The sequence below is a fragment of the Protomyctophum bolini genome (genome assembly GCF_963924005.1).
Source record: "Protomyctophum bolini genome assembly, chromosome: 16".
NCBI classification, from domain to species: domain Eukaryota; kingdom Metazoa; phylum Chordata; class Actinopteri; order Myctophiformes; family Myctophidae; genus Protomyctophum; species Protomyctophum bolini.
Genome location: NC_137877.1, coordinates 13,822,720 through 13,840,422, shown reverse-complemented (window position 1 = coordinate 13,840,422; position 17,703 = coordinate 13,822,720). Strand labels below are relative to the sequence as shown.

General features: G+C 43.7%; 2 protein-coding genes across 2 annotated transcripts in view; one reads left to right on the top strand and one right to left on the bottom strand.

Moving 5' to 3' along the window:
- The window catches only part of man1a2 (mannosidase, alpha, class 1A, member 2), a 475,750-nt gene that overhangs the window by 193,469 nt on the left and 264,578 nt on the right, over positions 1–17,703 (bottom strand). The window lies entirely within an intron of this gene.
- gdap2 (ganglioside induced differentiation associated protein 2) overlaps positions 1–17,703 on the top strand; it is a 60,221-nt gene that overhangs the window by 38,613 nt on the left and 3,905 nt on the right. Inside the window, exons 12-13 of the mRNA XM_080786094.1 lie at positions 8,781–8,835; positions 9,983–10,126. Of these exons, the coding sequence (XP_080642220.1) occupies positions 8,781–8,835; positions 9,983–10,126 (199 nt within the window). The remainder of the gene's footprint in view (positions 1–8,780; positions 8,836–9,982; positions 10,127–17,703) is intronic.

Here is a 17,703-nt window from a genome sequence, read left to right as displayed (position 1 = left end):
GTGCACGCCACGAATCAAAGATTAATAATAGTCAAACACACAGCTAATGCGGGTAGTGGCAGTGATTGACTATAAATTAAAAGTAGGCTACCATGAAGCACTTGGGAGTGCTGCAGGCGATTGATTTTTTATTGTGAGTCCACGCAAATAGTACTGCACAACAATTTAACACAAATCATTGCAGTATAAATACTTATAGTTGGGATTGGGACACGAATGCTTGGTATTGCTCCTGGGTTCATAAAAAGTTTGGTTGCAAATCCACTCTGAACTTGTCCGAGATTTGAAAAACTTTCTGGGGTGAAATGATGTGCGCACACCAAGAGTCGCTTCTTTGACAACTTGGTTGGAACGTTACCGTCAAAAATAAAATGCATCCACCTAGAGCGTGAATCTTCATCTAGGCCAGTTGGTGGAAAGTGCAAGGACTTGTGTTGATTGACACAGCCGACAACGGAGCAGATTGCTTTTTCTCTAGAAGCCATTATTATTATTATTATACTGAAACAAAGTCGCGGTCAGAATGAGGAAGAAGAGAGGAGAGCATCAGGTGGAGGAGAGGAGAGGGGCGGGGATGAGGAGGAGGGGGGCGGGTAGTAGAATTGGTAGGCAGGGAGCAGAGGAGAGGGGGTGAGGTTTAGCGTTACATTACGTAGGCCTCCGCCGTCCAAGCCACGAGTCATATTTGCATAATTATTCACAAAAGTCCAGACAGCGGAGAATACACTGAATGTTCAAATTTGGGGTTTTTTTGGTGAAATTGATGTCAAGAAAAGCCAAAGAACACAAAATATCTACAAAAATGTGTTTTAAATGTCACAATCCCTTTAAGCAATTGATTAATGTACACGTCCTCATTTCAATCAGGGCTTCAGTCTCCTCATTCGACCACGTCTATCCACAGTAATGGGACATCTTTGCGCTGCGTAAAATATGCCTTCTCCGTCTCCAACTGTGTTCAGCTCCTCACCCGCCACATTGTTTGCTTCATTTCCTTTATTTACTGCGGATTGCATTCATACCTGCACCGAATCGTAGTCAAGTGCGATTGGAAGCGAAGCGAAACCCGTTTTTGGGCGGAGTAAAATGCGGTTCTTTGCTGCGCATTAGGATTCGAATGAGCCTTCACACCTGCCAAACGAAGCGCACTTTCTGAAAATGCGCAGCAGGATTCGTTTTAATCGCAGCAAAGCTCTCTGGTGAGAATGTGACCTAAGATGAGAGAACATATATTTCCAGTTTTAGCCTCACTACATTGGCTCCCGGTTGTTTTTAGGATTCATTTTAAATGTATTTGACTTGTTTATAAAGCTCTCAATGGTTCAACTAAATAAGATAAAGAGGGTGCACATCAGCAATGGTTTTCTCAGTGGAGTGCTAGACCCAAAATCTATACATCAAAGTAGGAATTGAAATAATCCCAAAAAGGCAGCACATCAAACAGATGAGCTCCTTTTTCTTTTCTTTTTTTATTGGCACACACCAACAAAACGAATGACAGCATTCCTTTTGTTGGTGTGTGTGCCAATAACAATGTTGAAATGTGAGTATTTTCTCCTTTGTCCTCCATTTATTAGAAAGGACCCTTGGGGGGGGGGGGGGCATGACCCCCTCCTTGAGAACGTGTGCCCTGCATTAGAAAGGACAACGAGAGCTCTGCTTTAGGAGACAAAGCTCATTAGCAGCTGGTGACAGGACTGCAGTGCGAGTGCCGAGCACCGTTCAAATAAATGGGAGACAATTAAACAACTGTCACGCCAAGCTATCCCTGGAAGGTTTCAAAGCTTAGAACTGTTACGTCCTCTGCCAAGAAGTGATCCGAGACCCCCGGGCCAGAGGTTTTATGACTCCCTGTCCAACACGAACGGGCTGACTCTTGTAACTCTATTCACGTCACGTCGAACTTCATTTGTGTAGCAGAGGAAAAGTCACACTGTACTTCCCAAACTCTAAATTATTCACGATTTTTCACTTTATTCAAAAAGTTGAAAAATACAGGATGTATAAGATTGCGTCCCATGAAGTGAAGAGCATGTAGAGCATGAAGAGCTTGTATATATTTTTGAGAACCGCTGTTCTAAACCAATGATCTAAATCATGAGAGTTCAAGGTAAAGAATACATGCAAAACACACAGAGAAATACTTAAAAGAAAATCAATGTTCATGTCGGGATACCAATTTCAGCTAATCAGGAGAGAGAACAATGTAAAGTCTAAGCTGAGGAATGATCTTGGTGGGATTCTCCACTGATTGGATACAATTGGTACCCCTACTGTTATTTATTTAACGAACAAACACTCACAATGATTACTGAATATCGGAATTTTCATAGCTTTAGCTTTTGAACGTAACCAAACTTTTATAGGCGCTCGGGTGCCTGGCTGCCTGCCCACCCCCGCACTGACCGCAGAGGTTGTGGATTCAAATCCGCACATCCGTACATAACAGCTTTGACGAGCGTCTACTAAGAACACAATTGGCCGAGGGAGGGAAGCTTCCACGTTTTCAATCATCTTAATTGACGTGTTGTTAAGAGACACACTTTGGAACGGTGCCTTTTTTTTCATATTGTCCTCATAATGTTCATCCTTTCACGAAGCATCTGGCCTGCACTCCTCTCTGTCTGTCTGTCTGTCTGTCTGTCTGTCTGTCTGTCTGTCTGTCTGTCTGTCTGTCTGTCTGTCTGTCTGTCTGTCTGTCTGTCTGTCTGTCTGTCTGTCTGTCTGTCTGTCTGTCTGTCTGTCTCTCTCTGTCTCTCTCTCTGTCTCTCTCTGTCTCTCTCTCTGTCTCTCTCTGTCTCTCTCTCTGTCTCTCTCTCTCTCTCTCTCTGTCTCTCTCTCTGTGTGTCTCTCTCTCTCTCTCTCTCTCTCTCTCTCTCTCTCTCTCTCTGCTCCGTCCCGTCCCACTGCTGGCCATGTTTTTGCGGAGGATTCATCCACGTCGAATCGTTGTATTCCTGCTCCCCGCGGCCCCCCCCGGCCCCCCCGGTGGCCCACAGCCACTCTGCCCCCCCCGGCCCCCCCGGTGGCCCACAGCCACTCTGAACCGGCCGCCCCGAGGCCAAGAAAATTTTGAAAACACGCAGGAAAGTTTTCCAAAACACTCAAAGAGATTATGATCCATTATTATTATTATTATTTTGTCCAGGAAACAGATGAGGTGGTTATGGGGAGGTCAGTCTCTGTGTTTTGGGGCCTCTAGGGATGCAGGGGGAATAAGGAGGGGGTTGCGGGGTATGATCCGATCATGTGATCCTGATCATTACGTCACGTCGTAACACTCCTGAGTCCTGAACGTCTCTACGGGATACATTTGTTAAGTTTGTCAGCTGTTGTTCATCGCCTTGTGGCCATGCTGACCTTCACATATGAAACAGATGTGGTCCATACGAGCCACAGGACACACGTGTGTGTGTGTGTGTGTGTGTGTGTGTGTGTGTGTGTGTACATGAACGTTGCATTATTAAAAAGAAAATACTCATGTTCTGAGCAAATACACAGTGTGCGGGTGTATTCTGTTCCTTCCATTGATGTCCACTGGCCCACGCACCTGTACTGTACAGTGGCCTACGCACCTGTACTGTACAGTGGCCTACGCACCTGTACTGCACTGCACTGTACTGTACACTGGCCTACGCACCTGCATGTGCATACGCCTGATTTCAAGCTGTGCAAAAGATTTGTCCTACAGTTCGAGATATTTCCACAGATGATTAAGAGACAACAATGGTGAATAGTCTGTGAAATTTGATTTTATTGAACCACTTAAATGAAACCCCATATACTTAGTTGTTATACATTCATATTAGGTCTGCTGCATTTATTTTACCCTCTACACCAGTGGTTCCCAAAGTGGGGTCCGGGGACCCCCAGGGGTACCTGAGGGAGTTCCAGGGGGGACCCATCTATTTTGTTCATGTTCATAAAGTGCTAAAGTGTTTAAAGCAGTGGTTCCCAAACTTTTTCATGTCAAGGACCCCCAAATTGACACTACTTAGCCCATGGACCCCCATTTGAAAAGATATGCCAGGGACCCCCATAAGAGAACGTACACATTTAGACGTCTACATTTAGACGTCTACATTTAGACGTCTGTATACATTTAGACCAGTGGTTCCCAAAGTGGGGTCCGGGGACCCCCAGGGGTACCTGAGGGAGTTCCAGGGGGGACCCATCTATTTTGTTCATGTTCATAAAGTGCTAAAGTGTTTAAAGCAGTGGTTCCCAAACTTACATTTAGACGTCTACATTTAGACGTCTACATTTAGACGTCTACATTTAGACGTCTGTATACATTTAGACCAGTGGTTCCCAAAGTGATGTCCGGGGACCCCCAGGGGTACCTGAGGGAGTTCCAGGGGGGACCCATCTATTTTGTTCATGTTCATAAAGTGCTAAAGTGTTTAAAGCAGTGGTTCCCAAACTTACATTTAGACGTCTACATTTAGACGTATACATTTAGACGTCTACATTTAGACAGTGTCACCCTGAGTGCCTTCCCAGTGCCTCCCCAGTGTCTCCCCAGTGCCTCCCCAGTGCCTCCCCAGTGTGCCCCCCGAGTGCCTTCCCAGTGCCTCCCCAGTGTGCCCCTGAGTGCCTCCCCAGTGTCTCCCCAGTGCCTCCTCAGTGCCTGCCCAGTGTCCCCCCAGTGTCTCCAATGGCAATACAAGAGCAATAATACAAATTAATCTTAATGTATTAATCTTATTAATTAATGAATCAAATAAATAAATTAATTAATCAAAATTGCGGCCTGTGCCCAGCACCATGCCAAAGCTTTTTCCTGCAGGAAACACTGCTTGTGGTTGTAAATATATTGTTATCCGTGTTGCGAGGATGAGAGGGTACCTGGAAAAATATCTACCCCAAAAGGGGTACCTGGTCCAAAAAAGTTTGGGAACCCCTGCTCTACACCAAATCTCCATTTACAAACTCACAACGTGTCGGGGGCTTGTATTTCTCCTCCCGGTATTTTGCAACGGGAGCGACGTTCTCTCCGGAATAATAATAATAATAACTTTATTTATATTGCACCTTTCTAGGCATGAGCCACAAAGTGCTGCACAGGAATAATAACAAGAAAATTCACAATAGAAAAATAGAAAAACAAATATAAATATAACTGTTATAGGAATGCTTTTTGAAACAAATGGGTTTTTAATAGGGATTTAAAACGTGTGAGGAAGTCAGTGAGGCAAATTAATTCTGGAAGCTCATTCCAGAGCTTTGGTGCTCAGAATAGGGACGTCCATGTGGTTGAGACTGTACAGATGGCTCACTCCTCACTTTTGTCTTCAATGTTGTTCAGTGTTTATACAAACCCTCAAAGCTGAACATAGGAGGGGCTAGCCGCTAGCGTGTAGTACCCCTCAAAAATATTGTTATTGCACTGACCCATAAACATAAGACATTAAGTACAGTAAGGCATAATTATGTGGATTTTCACATTTTGTGACCACAAATTGCACAGCAATGTGTGTCACCTTGAAAATATCATCTGTCTGTGTAGAAAGGAACAATTTAGAGAAATGTAATTAGTATTAAAGTGCTATTCAGATAAGGCTGATGTATTATTTATTTACTTAAGAGTGTGTTGCTTTTTAATGAGTTAACATGTCCAGCTGCTTTTCTGCAGGCGTTTTCCATTTAGCTATATACAACGGTGTGCAAACCCTGATTGTTAATGTTTAGTTGATGAGGGTCCATGCAACGTCGGGGAGATATTGGCTAAATGTGAGGGAAAAGAGATGCTATGTGGTCTCGGTCCCTCTATAGCAGTGGTTTTCAACCTTTTTCATATGAAGGCCCACTATGTTTTTGGGGGATTTGAGCCACGGACCATAGATTTAGCCTCGCAGGCCCACAACTAAAGAATATTTTGTTATCGCTAAGACTTTGTCCACAATTCAAATGTTGATCAAAATAACAATTATTCTACATTCTCTAATTGTGTAGACTTCTTGTAAATTAGATAATGCAGATGGCTAACAATAATGTAACTCTTGAGGGCGTAAAATGAAACCAAATGGACCCGGGTCCATTTGATTTCGTTTCACAATCTCAAGAGTTAAAGATCTATAAGGGTCCATTTGGTTACCAACTCTCCATCGTCATTTAGCTGGGGACCACCTGGAACCCCCTCAAGGACCACTGGTGGTCCACGGCCAGGACCACTGGTCGAAAGCCACTGCTCTATGGTACAGTACGTACAAGATATCGATATCGTCTCTGGGCATTATGTCAAAAACTGTTACTTTTCAGGATTCATATTCCAAAAATAGCAAAAGTAGCAGATCTACAAGCTCGAAATGCGTCTCTTCGCCCCATGTTTTGAGCTCGTAGATCTGCTACTTCCGTGTGATGCTGTAGTAATGATCAAGTATACAGGCCGTTAATTAGAATAAGAGGTTTGTGCTCGACAGTGATGTACACCATGTGTAAGTGTAAGTGCCTGGGTGGGTGCATGTGTGGTCTGGCAGATAATTGTTGACATACGATAATAGACGGCTGTTTTCATGGTTCTGGTTCAGTGCGCGTGACGCTTCCTCTTACCTGCTGCACAGCTTAGAGGCGCTGTTCCCAAACCGTATGCCGACATGTCCCGGTGTGCTTTGGGATGTTGTGACAGCCACACGTGTTTATTGAAATATAGAACTATATATTTCAACATAGTTGCTAAATCAGGCGAGAGAAAGCTGAAGTGTGTCATGTAACTACCGTGTGCAGGGTAATTCAGTAAATTCACCAAGTTTGAATCTTAGAGAGTAAAGCCTTGAGCTTAATGTATACGCATTCACTTGCCAAAAAGAACTGATCTACAACAGGCTACAGTAACAAAGCATTACTCAAGGAGTTTTTACTGTTTTATTTACATTCCATACACAGAGTGTAGTACAGAATGAAATAGGTTTTACCCCGGGTCCTGGTCAGGCTAAATCGCTTGTAGATTCTTTATTTTGGGCAAGCAGCAGTTTTTGAATAAAGCAAAAGGTTTTAATCTTTAATGCAAAATGTTCCACAATATTGAATCTCTCTCTCTCTCTCTCTAATCACACAATTTTATAAACCCATTTTCTTCACCCAGTGTTATTGTTCTGGGCACTACACTCCCTTTGCCAACCTGGGCAGAACAACGGACTGACCTCATGTCTACCAACCTGGGCAGAACAACAGACTGACCTCATGCTTTCTTCAGTGCATGAGGAGTCCAAGTTTCCCATATTCTCTTCACCTGACAGGGGGGAGCTTCCCCAGTTGGACGTAGCGCATGGAAGGAACACGTTATTCCAACCATTTACTTTCCCCTCCATCAGGCTGGCCAGAGGGAGGCAGGTTTTTTCCAACATCTGAGTAGTTTGGTTATTGGAATAATAGGTGATGAAAAACATCATACTTTTAAGCACCTGTTTGTTTACCCCATGCGTTGGGTTTGGAAATGTGTCATTGCAGTGCATTCTCATGGCATTATAATGGTGAGTCTCGTCACACGTTATCGGTCAGGGCTGGGTGGTTTTCTCGAGGACAACGAAAGCATCGGCAGCCAGTTTAATCCATTTTGGGGCGGGAACCCCTTTTGGTGTTTTAAACATGTTATAATTTTAGAAAATTCTTGAAAGAGTGCCTCAAGTCTTTGAATATATATTATTACAGAGTGAACATTTTAACTCAAATCTTTGCTTCTGGGGAGGTCCCTGGAACAACATATTTTCAGATGCGTGGCGGAGGCATATTACATATCATTTTTGGGGTCCTTGACATGAAATATTGAGCACCATGACTGATGACAGAAACATAAGGTTTCTCAGAAAACTCAGAATTTAGAAGATTTTTTTATTTATTTCGACGTCGGGCCTAAATGGGTTAATGTAAAGAGCACCGTTTTGATGCATAGCATGTAGACCGAAGTGCTTTATAACACAGAGTATGGCGAGTTCCCACGAGTCCCTGAACATCTGTGAAAATGCCAACAACAATAAAAGCAAGGCCACAGGATAGCGGTATTATTTGGAAAGAAGGCGTTGGTTGGCTGATTGACTGGATTAACAACAGTAGCTGGCACTTCATCATTAATTGGCAGTGAGCACATTTAATATAGTTGAATCAGTCTGGAAATTGCAGGAAATTACTTTACCAGGTGCTGAAAAAATGGAAAATCCTCTCCCCCCCATTCCGCTGTTGAGTAATTAATTTTCAGGAGGGTAGCGGTGTTGACTCTTGCATCGGGTGCAATACAGTACAGTGACATACCGGTATTGCATTGCTTCTCATCATCACACTGAAATATGTACTGTTAATTTAACTCACAGTTTAAATGAACACAGATTTGACTGTAGAGCATTTACAAATGACATGAATAATGTGTGTGTATGTATGTGTGCCTGCTAGTGTGCGTGGGCTCGTGCATGCATGTGCGTGCACAGGTGCGTGTGTGAACGGTAAACGTTTCCATGCCGTTGGATGACTGCGAGGTGATTGTGTGCACGGTTTGTTTTTTTGGGACGTGACCACGTACCTTGGCCTCAGATAGCTTTTGGACATCATATTAGAAGCTATTATATGCATATTTGGCCAGTCCATTAAAGATAAAATGAAAAGGAAGATAAAGAAAAACAAATATAAAAGAATGGCATATTTTCCCCTCACTCTCTGTCATATTTCTGGGTTTCATACAGGGAATGCTGTTCTTTTTTTTTCTCTCCCTGTCGGACAGGAAATAACGAGTCATTATCGTGATAACGATCTGGCATTCTGATACAGCACTTCTGTTTTCTGCATTTCAGGTTTAAAAGGAACCTGAGGGCGTTCTACTTCGTACACCCAACATTTCGATCCAAGGTAAACAATACACACACGCACGCACACCCCCATTCTTAACCAATTGGTGTGGTAGTCTCTCTTTCATGGGTTTGGGAGATGAGTTCACATATGTATAACTGTAGCATAGTTCTGGGTTCAAATGAACATGGATTGAAGCAGTTTCAATGGCGCACACGTGTGAAAAGAAAACTGAACAGGGGTTGCCCGTTTTGCCCATTTGAGGCTGGGCTGGGCGATTGCCGGCCATCGGTGGTCCCCGGTTGGCCTGTCAGCCTCCCGTTTTTTAAAACCGGGGCCCCCCCACGTACACTGCCGTCCACGGCCTCATCCCTTCCCTTTCAGCACGCTGGCACCAGCCCATGGCCTCAAACCGGGCACTCCTCGCCCGATTTTTGTCACTTTGTACTTTCTAAGCCTTGCCGAGCCGTGAGGCCCATAGAGCAGGAACCTATCTCCCGTTTCTGTAGCGTGAGGCAGCTTGATGTACAAGTACACCCCCTGGACATGACGCTAGTCATGTCCAGCATCCCTTGATGCTGAGTGCCAAGCAGGGAGGCATTGTGGGTCCCATGATTTCTCAGAGTCTTTGGTATGACCCGGCCGGGGATATCAAACCCCCGACCTCCCAGTCTCAGGGCGGACACTCTCTCTCGCCACAAGGCCACTGAGCTGGTTGGGTGCGTTATATTGAAACGTGTGTCTCTCCTCTGTCCCCTGCAGGTGTCTACATGGTTCTACACCTCCTTCAGTGTAACGGTGTCTCTCCTCTGTCCCCTGCAGGTGTCTACATGGTTCTACACCTCCTTCAGTGTAACGGTGTCTCTCCTCTGTCCCCTGCAGGTGTCTACATGGTTCCTCCTTCAGTGTAACGGTGTCTCTCCTCTGTCCCCTGCAGGTGTCTACATGGTTCCTCCTTCAGTGTAACGTGTGTCTCTCCTCTGTCCCCTGCAGGTGTCTACATGGTTCTACACCTCCTTCAGTGTAACGGTGTCTCTCTGTCCCCTGCAGGTGTCTACATGGTTCTTCAGTGTAACTGTGTCTCTCCTCTGTCCCCTGCAGGTGTCTACATGGTTCTTCAGTGTAACGGTGTCTCTCCTCTGTCCCCTGCAGGTGTCTACATGGTTCCTCCTTCAGTGTAACGGTGTCTCTCCTCTGTCCCCTGCAGGTGTCTACATGGTTCTTCACCTCCTTCAGCGTAACGGGCCTGAAGGAGAAGGTTCACTATCTGGACAGCCTGAGGCAGCTCTTCACCTGCATCAGGCCAGAGCAGATTGACATCCCTCCCTTTGTGCTGGAGTACGACGCACGGGTCAGTGGCCGCACACACAAACACGCACGCACACATTTAGACATGCACGCCGATGGAGACCCGCATGACGGGTAGCCGCATACAGACATACGGACAACACATGCAGATAAATGTTCACACACGGTTGCAGGAACATGCACAGTGCACACACGTACAGGTGTAGATACTATCCATGTTTGCTTATAAACAAATATATATACACACAAACACACTGACTCATACATTCCTTCATAACGCGTGCACAAACTGCACATATCATCATCATCATTTTTCCCGGTCCTTCATTGCCATCCCCAGTTCCTGCTTACTGATGTATGTGTCCCTAGCGATGACATCAGGGAACGACAGTTTTCTACCTCTGGTCTGCTTTGAGGCAGATATATATATATACCGGTAGATATAACCTCATGATCAGCTCTGTAGCAGTAGCAGGCAAACTGTATTCTTCTGGATCGGACTAGTGAAGAAACACGGGGAAGGGAGAGAGATTTTGCGCTTTTATTAGAAGGCGGGTGTATGTGCCATCTAACCGTTTCTCTAATTTATTTGAAAGTGTCCATGTCTCGGAGCCACACACACACACACACACACACACACACACACACACACACACACACACACAGATTTACAACAGCTCTCACCATTTCTGAAAGGATGATTGGTTGGATACCTAAGCAGAGGAGAAAGGCTCACCAGCCAAAGCATACCTGCGTTCTTTGGCTGGTTGGCTGCTGTTGGTTCACATTCCCAGCCTGGATATGATGGATCACGTTGACATTTCAATGAGTCCTTAGCCAACCCCAACTGTTGGCCTGCTGCACATAAAACACATCGTTATGTGTTAATGTAACACAGAGATGAATTGGGCTTTTCATTGTATCCCAACTTTCTAGGGTTTATGTTTTTTCCGCCGCTAGGCACATTTTTCTTGGCCGTCTTCTCTTCAAATGGAGGTTTTCCTTCATCTCGGCCTGTTCATATACAGCTACTTTTATGTATTTCCCTTAAAGGACCACCTCACCCACTTTTCAACCTATTTTCTTATAATAGGTCCTCACTAATAATCATGATAAAATAGCTCAATTATTTTCTACTCTGTCTGTGTCTCATAGGAGGGCTGTGGGCAGGTCAGAAACACGTCCACCAGTGACATCATCGTTATCATCGTTTTTTAGATTTTCATTATCGTAAGAACGATGGCTTCCATTTTCGCATTGCAACTTTTCAGGACTAGAAAGCCTGCAGTTTCTATTGGCTTGGATTCCCCATCGATGATGTCAGTGGTGGACGGGTTTCTGAACTGCCCACAGCCCTCCTATGAGACACAGACCGAGTATAATTGTTTTTTGCCATTTTATCATGATTATTAGTGAGGACCTATTATATGAAGATGGGTTGAAAAGTGGTGAAGTGGTCCTTTAACCCATTTAGACCTGAGACCAGATTTTATTTAAGTATTTAAAACCTTTTTTCTTTTGTTTACATTTTTTTGGATGATTTGGACGATTATGGCATACAGCTTATCAAAAAATATCCTATCTCAAAATATTACAAGATTACCGGTATACATATTCACCCAACACTGACCCAGTGGATGGCAGAAATGTATAGTTATACTGTATACCTCTAGATTATTTGCCTTACAAAATGAAGAGAAAGTTGGACGTCAAAATATGAACTATTTTATTATTATTATTACCAGTAAGACACCCTGATATTACATGAGGCCACTAAAAAACTCCAGATGTGTCGACCGTCTGAAAAGTGTATTACTGTATGCCTTCAATACTTGGTCTGAGCTACTGGGGCGTGCCATGGAGGTGATCAGCCTGTGGTACTGTTGAGGTGTTGTGGAAGCCCACATTTTCTTTAATAACAGCCGTAAACTCATTTGTATTGTTGAGTCTTAATGTCTCACACCTTCCAGAGCAGCAGTGGCTCAGGGTTAGTGTTGGTGGTAAAGCAGCCGGATGGGAACCACAAGGTTCTCGGTTCAATCCCTGTGGGTTCCCCCAGCGTTGGTGTCAAAGTGTCCTTGAGCAAGACTGTCTGAACCCCTAATTGCTCCCGATGTGCAGGTTGGTGCCTTGCATGGTTTCCTCTGCAATCGGTGTATGAATGTGTGGGTGAATGTAATGCACAAACTATGTAAAGCGCTTTGGATAAAAGTTAAAGTGCTACTATATAAATGCACCATTTTCCATTCCTCTTGACAATACAACCTGGATTCTTTGTGGGTTTCAGGTCAGGCCAGTTGGCTGGTACAGTAATGACATTGTGAGTACAACGATTACTAGTAGTTTTGGCTCTGTGGGCAGGTGCCAAATCCAGCTGGAAAGGAAAATCTGCATCTCCAAAAGCTTGTCAACATTAACTGAGGTACAAATTGCTCTAAAATCCCCTGGTAGATCATGGCTGTGTTTTAGTCCAGTTTAAAGGTTTCACTGTCAGTGGTGATTCGGGGTGCCATGTCATCTGCTGGACGTTGGTCCACTGCGTTGTATCAAGTCCAGAGACAACACAGGTTTGAGCATGTTTTAGAGCAGGATTTATTATTAGTAGTAGTATTTCCTTGGAGTGGTGCGTGCAACCACTCCAAGGAACAGCAATGTCTGTCCATCCGTCTATCCGTATGTATGTTTAGGGTACCAGTAGGTGTTAAAGTGGTGCTGTTGACCTAGACACATTCTCGTGCCAGTTGCCGCCCCCGCCCCCGCGCCCACCCGCCATCAATCCGTTTTCGACAAGATGACAGCGCGAGCTGCGAGCAGAGACGGAAGAAATAATAATAATATAATATAGATATACTGTAGGTCCAGTGCTGGTTGATGGGTTTGTAAAGCGTTACTATTAGTATTTATTATAGTGCGCCGAAGTCCTGACGCAATCGCTCATCCCCTGGTTCACGGATGTTTTTCTCTATGGAGAATAACATGAGGCGGTGGGCGCGCGTGACAGACGCATGCGTGCATGCAAGAAACAGAGAGAGAGAGAGAGAGAGAGAGACTCAAGAGACAGAGAGAGGGAGGCGGGGAGGGACGCACGTGCGTGCATGCGAGAAAGCCCCGCATCTCGTCTACAACCACTGTTCAATGTGGAGCGTGCGTGCAGGCGACAGACAGACAGACAGAGGGAGTGAGGGAGAATACCAGATTCTTACTAGTAATTAAAACATTTGAGTAATTTTCAACAATACCACATTCTTACTTGTATTGTAACAGTGTTTCTACATAATTATTACTTTGAGGATCCCCAGTTTAATATCTTCTTTTTGAGTGGTGCAGCCACTCCAAGGAAAAGCTAATGTCCGTCCCTGGCTGTGTCCCTGTGTCACTATGTATGTTTAGGGTTACCAACAGGTGGCGCTGTTGCACCACTCTTTTTTCATGAGCCGTATGCCATAATCATCAAGATTAAAACACAAACAAGGTTTTGAATACTTCACTTTATGCACAATGAATCGAGAATATATGAAAGACAGACAAACACGAGCACATAAACGAACAACAAAACAACAGTGAAACAAAATTGCACAGAAGCCTTAAGCTGCGTTCAGAGTTCAGACTTGGATGGTTAGAGCGGCGTGATTACGTACAATGTCAATGCAAAGATGATAGTTGCGCGAACGGGAGAGGTGCGACCTGGCGCAGCGCAAACAAGACGAACCGAGGCGAATATATTCAGGTCTGAACGCAGCTTTATGGAATAAAATTAACTTTTGCCTTTTTTCTAAAAGGAGCTGTATCATGTCGTCATTCAGGTAGAAGCCTCATAAAACTGTCCAAAACTGTTACTTTTCACGACTAAAATTTAAAAACACAAAGGTAGCAGATATGCTACTTGATGATGCTTTAGTTTATACGACTGCTAATAATTGTCACACCACCTTGTTTAAAAATATAACCATAACATGTTATACTTACTACTTGCTTGTCATTATTTGCTCCCAATCTCGCTTTGTTAGTTCGCCACCTCAAATGTTATAAAATTCAAAGGTGCACTTTATGCCTAGCCTACTATGTCTTTAAAATCGCAGTTTTTATACTCTCCTCCTAAGCTTTAGTGATTTCCCGTGTCAACGTATCATTGTGTTTTACTGGAAACCTGACCTCAGACTGATCTCTCTGCTGTCTCTGCACGCGAACAGCTTAACCCATTAAGACCTGAGGACTTCATTCTACAAAATGTCTTCTGAATCCTAGAACGAAATCCTAGAAAAAAAAAACGTATGTTTCCATGTCGGTGGAGGTGCTCCTCAAAACCTTTTCACGTCAAGGATCCCCAAAATGTTGCCGGTGCCGTTCCAAAGATTTTTGTTAATGTTCACTTTAAAATAAAATAAAACACTATTTATATTAAAATATTTGCACAAAGTTTCACAACCTAAAATAAATGTCAGATCTACAAGCTCACAGTACGTCATTTCATGCCGCTGCAAGTTTGTAGATCTGCAATTTTTGAATAGCCAACCAATGTGGTGTGTTTATGTATGTGTATATATAAATACAGGTAAAATGTAAAATGACACAGTATCTCTCTCGGTTCGTATGCGTTAAAGGCCACGTGTTTATGGTTTTCGCTCATGGGTGCCTTGTTATAGCAATCACTGTTCATCAGGAGGTAGCTGGAGAGGTAAAACAGAGCCAGGAAAAACGATACGCAACAGAATGGTGTTGATGAAACAAACCAGAGCTGTGTGTGTGTGTGTGTGTGTGTGTGTGTGCATCGTGTGCGCGCGCGCTTAAAATAATGTCACCTAATGCTACTACTACTAATAATAATAAAAACAGTGAAATTTAAAATGATCACGTCAAGGATCCCCATGTATTTGGTCTACTAAGGCCTTTAGTGAACACCCCGGATAGTTTGTGCGTGCGTGTGTGTGTGCGCGACTCTGCATGCGGCCATGTGTTTATCTTCACGTCTCTGCCTGCCTGCGCGAATGAGAGATTGATTAATCACTCCGCTTGCTCAGCCTCAATTAAAGTGACATTGTTCTGTCGGACCTGCCTTTGAAGTTGCAAGGTTCTGTTCTGTGTGCGCTGTATGTGGGTCACACGGGGATAACCTGGAACCGAGCGCTCGTTTAACGAGGTGCAATTGGCGAGGTGTTCTAGGACGAGGTCTGGTTGTGTACAGAGGAGAAATGATTCTCAAAAATATATAAAACATTATTTTTCTCTCTCTGCTGACCAGAGAGAGTGTGTGTGGGCACCTCCGAGACGTGTGAAAACAAAAGTTTTTCGTTGAACAGAAGCAGGCGTGCGTCCACAGACTCCACACACGTAGTAGAAAACCAGGGTCTTTTCATATTAACGGAGGTCTTGGACTGCATCACTTTGGCTACCTAACCTGTGGTCTTCAACAACAACAAGGATGTAACCATGAAATTTGGACTACAGTTTATACAATATAAATGACATTATTATACTTTCGTTATCTCTATATTCTAACGGCCCTACCTGATCATTCCACAGCGTCACACAAAAACATCAAAAGTAGCTGCTCTGCAAGCTTGCTGTTGATCTGCTACTTTTTGAATTTTAATCGAAATTAATTTAACTTTTTGAACTCCTGAAAAGTGTTTGGACATGTGAGGTTTCCACCCGACAGAGATGATATAAATCGAAACCATAATTATTTGGACTAATTCCAATACTTTTCGTTTAATAATCTTTGTTATTAAGCTCACTAACGCAGCACATTGATTTTTCAACATTTTTGAAAATGTTTCTCATAATGTGGCTGGTTGATGGATAAAAACAACAGGTTTTTTCCATCATTAGATTTGATGTTCCCACAATATTTATATTGTTCATTCGCCCCTAATAAGTTTGGATTCGACTTAATACCTTTGACAGTTTGAGGGCTTGTGGTTTGTGTTGGCTCCTATACCAGGACAGACCTTGTGTTCTGCTGAAACTGGGATGCTGCCCGAGGTGCAAAATTGAACCCGTCAAGTTGTTGTTGCTCTCGGGGGAGAATCGCAGAGAGAAGTTTACAACTCTCTTCCTCATCACACATTCTTTTGATTGTGACTCGAGCCAGTTGAGTTTGTGTACACAGCTTTGTCAAAGTTGTGGTATAGTGAGTGACTGGTGCAGCAATAGTTCACTATTTATCAGTGCTAGGACATTGGTTCTCAAAGTTGGGTCTGTGGACCCCCAGGGGTCCTTGCGGTGGTTCGAGGGGGTTATATATAAATTACATTACAAGCTGTCACAACATTGCAGGCAGTGAGATTCTTTAATGATTGATAAAAAATCTTGTGTAAAGGAATACTGAAAAGAAAATGAAGCTTAAAAAATGGAGCTTGGAGCTATGGAGCTTAAAAATTTAATAAAAAGTGCGGAATGAAAGTAAAACGTTTATAAAAGTAATTATGATTTAATTAAATAAGCAAGTCTATCGCAACTTTAAAGGTGCAATAGACAACATTCAGCTACATAGACAACTGTTGCATAAAGTTCGTTCATGTCTCTGAAAGATGCCTACGAAGTGCAGTTTGCGGCATTGTACAACACAGTGGCTGCCTCGCAACTTTCTCTTATGCGGAAAAAAGTACTTTCCCAAAGAAAACGGAAGCAATGGATAATGGCAAAGACAAAGATCATTATTTCACAGTCCTAAAACTGTGTGTGCATTTTGTAAGGGGTGATGCTTTTTATCTACACCTTTTATAAAAGCTCTGTGGACGTAATTGTCTTATTTTTACTATTCGTTTACATGACAATAAAAACGTTCACACTTTTGTGTGAGACCTTTTAATTGTTATTGTTAGATGGTCGGATAGCTATAGCTCCTGATCTAGTTTCCTTCTCTCTGTTAATGAGTGGCGTGGGAGGTGTTTATAGCCCGGGGACGGGTAGCTAAACAACCACACTATACAGACAGAGAGACTCTGCACGTTGAACCCAGTTCATGCTCGTCTGCACCTCGGTACGGGTCCAGCCAGGCTTCGTTGAGAAGCCTCTGCGCTGTTCTGTGAGAGAGTGGACTGTTCTGTGAGAGAGTGGACTGGACACGTTCAGTTCAGTTCATATTTTTTTATATTTATCAACCCCAAGGGGTCTCTGTCTGTACACTTCACAACAAAAAGACGATGTGTGAATGCTCTACCCGGCCTGCAACAGTTAAATTTTGTTTTTATTAGACGTTTTCACAGTCGCCTGGGAGCAGTGTGGCTGTCCTGGAATGTACGGTCTTATTAGACTGGGCAAGTAGGATGATGGAGCAAGTCTGTTAAAGGCTTTGCTTTATAGGTCAGGAGCAGCACCTTGAAGCGGTCTCGTGATCTGGGCCGTGTCGGCTGCCAGTGCAGTGCTTTGAGTGTTGGTGTGATGTGGTTCTCAAACCTTTTCAGGCAGCGAACTCCCCCAAAAGAATCAATACATTATTAGACCTGGGGAGTATCAAACCAGTCCAAAATGCAGCAGCAAAGACTGCTGCATGTTGCACTGGTCGAAGGCCATCATCTATTGATGATTGTAAATGAACGCCCTATACTTGATCATACAACAACGTTGCATGATCATCAAAAGTAGCAGATCTGCAAGCTCGAAACACGGTGCAACGCA